Raw genomic sequence first — 1,501 nt, 5'->3', positions numbered from 1 at the left:
TGAAGGAGATGATAATGGAGATGAAGACAAATTTGACAATGAAGGATATAGAGAGTTACCCGGTATGCCTGCGGATGCCGATGCTGTGGCCGCCCGAGATCTAGTGACCGGAGCAGTTGCACGTCCATGCGAGACACCCTGAGCCTGTGGAGCAGTATCAGTGGGGATGCTCGTGATCGGGACATGTTGAGCAGCCGGAGAGATTGATCTCGGAGTGGGGATGGAGGAATCAGGTGCGTCTGCTCATCTCTGGTTGAGCGGGCAGTCCTTGAAGACGTGCCCCACCCTATGGCAGCGACGGCATCTGAAGGGAACGCCTTCGTAATCTAAAATCTGAACACGAGTGTATCTTCCCCAATGAAGAGTGATTATTTCCTCCAGATTTTCGCGAGTGTCTAGGTGCACCAGGATCCGAGCGAGCGTTCTGTTCCTAAACTCCACAAAGGTGCGATCATGATCAAGATATGTGCCCAATGCATTTCCAATGCGGATGAATACCTCTTTGTTCCAGTATTGCAGGGGAAGACCCGGCAGTCGAACCCATAAAGGCCCAGCTCCAATCTGTTCTCGTTCCGGATCAAACAGAGGACTCCATCGCTTGAGCAACACCGGCGCCATCTCAATATGCCAGAATTTGGCCAGAACCAGATCCGTATAATTTTCTTTTGCGAAATGTAGAGCAAACCAGCCGTGGGGGAGAACTTGTACTTCAGGGAGTTCCATCAGAATCCCACCCCAGATTTCCTTTACCCATTGTGTTAACCGGGTCGCAGAGTAGGCTCGCCCCCGGACATGACCCACCAGAATAGTATTGGCCATGATTGCAGCCTCTGCTATGGCCGTAGTCTCACCAAACTAGATAGAGATGTCTTTTGCTGTGGATTTGACACACTTAGTTCTCTTTTTACCAGAACGCGGTGCAGAAGGGTGGTGAACCAAGGGATCCGGGAGGCAGTCTGGCGGATTTGTCCTGGAAGAAGCTACTTTGACAGCAGGGGTTTCAAAACACCCCGAGGGAGAATGGAGGAGCGCGGAGAAACCAGACGATGATGGAGGGGGCTGGCTTGAGGAGGGTGGAGCCGGGATGGAGGATGACAGGGGACGCGATTCGAAAGGCGGTGATGGAGGGATCACTGATGATAAAAAGCGAAGGGTTCCCGGAGATAAGGGGGGAAGGTCCAGTCCAGCCGATTCAGAGAGAACAACACCTTCTGGCGTGCCCGAGGGGGGGGGGGGGGGGGGGGGGGGCGGGATAGATACCGCAGGGGAGGGGTGCGACCCAGGAAGCAGAGGGCCCGGAGCAGCAAATGATGATGCGAGAGGAGGGCATTCGAAAATGACCTGAGACGGGTGCGGGTCTTCGGAGTAATCGATTTCCTCCTCCGTGTCCATAACCTCATTAACCGACTCCATGGTGAAAGAGACAGCGACAGTTGTGACCTGAAAAATCGGGCCCGGTCGGCAGGTTCGAACGGAGGCTGTGGGGAGTCTGCAGGCTGAG

General features: G+C 54.4%; 1 protein-coding gene across 1 annotated transcript; it reads right to left on the bottom strand.

The window, feature by feature from the left end:
• Window positions 1-243: 243 nt before the first annotated feature.
• Window positions 244-819, bottom strand: LOC149160204 (uncharacterized). The gene has a single exon (XM_089434538.1). The coding sequence runs from the start codon at window positions 817-819 to the stop codon at window positions 244-246; it is 576 nt and encodes a 191-aa protein (XP_089290664.1).
• Window positions 820-1,501: the final 682 nt, after the last annotated feature.

The sequence above is a fragment of the Pinus tabuliformis genome, chromosome 5_2 (assembly GCF_031772625.1).
Source record: "Pinus tabuliformis cultivar Carrire ecotype Pingquan chromosome 5_2, CPIR1, whole genome shotgun sequence".
NCBI lineage: Eukaryota > Viridiplantae > Streptophyta > Pinopsida > Pinales > Pinaceae > Pinus > Pinus tabuliformis.
Note: the sequence above shows the minus strand (reverse complement) of the source record. Positions and strands in the feature narration are given on the sequence as shown.

Excerpts from the sequence above, each read along its gene's own strand:
- LOC149160204 (XM_089434538.1), bottom strand. The coding sequence starts at position 819 with ATGGCCAATACTATTCTGGTGGGTCATGTCCGGGGGCGAGCCTACTCT.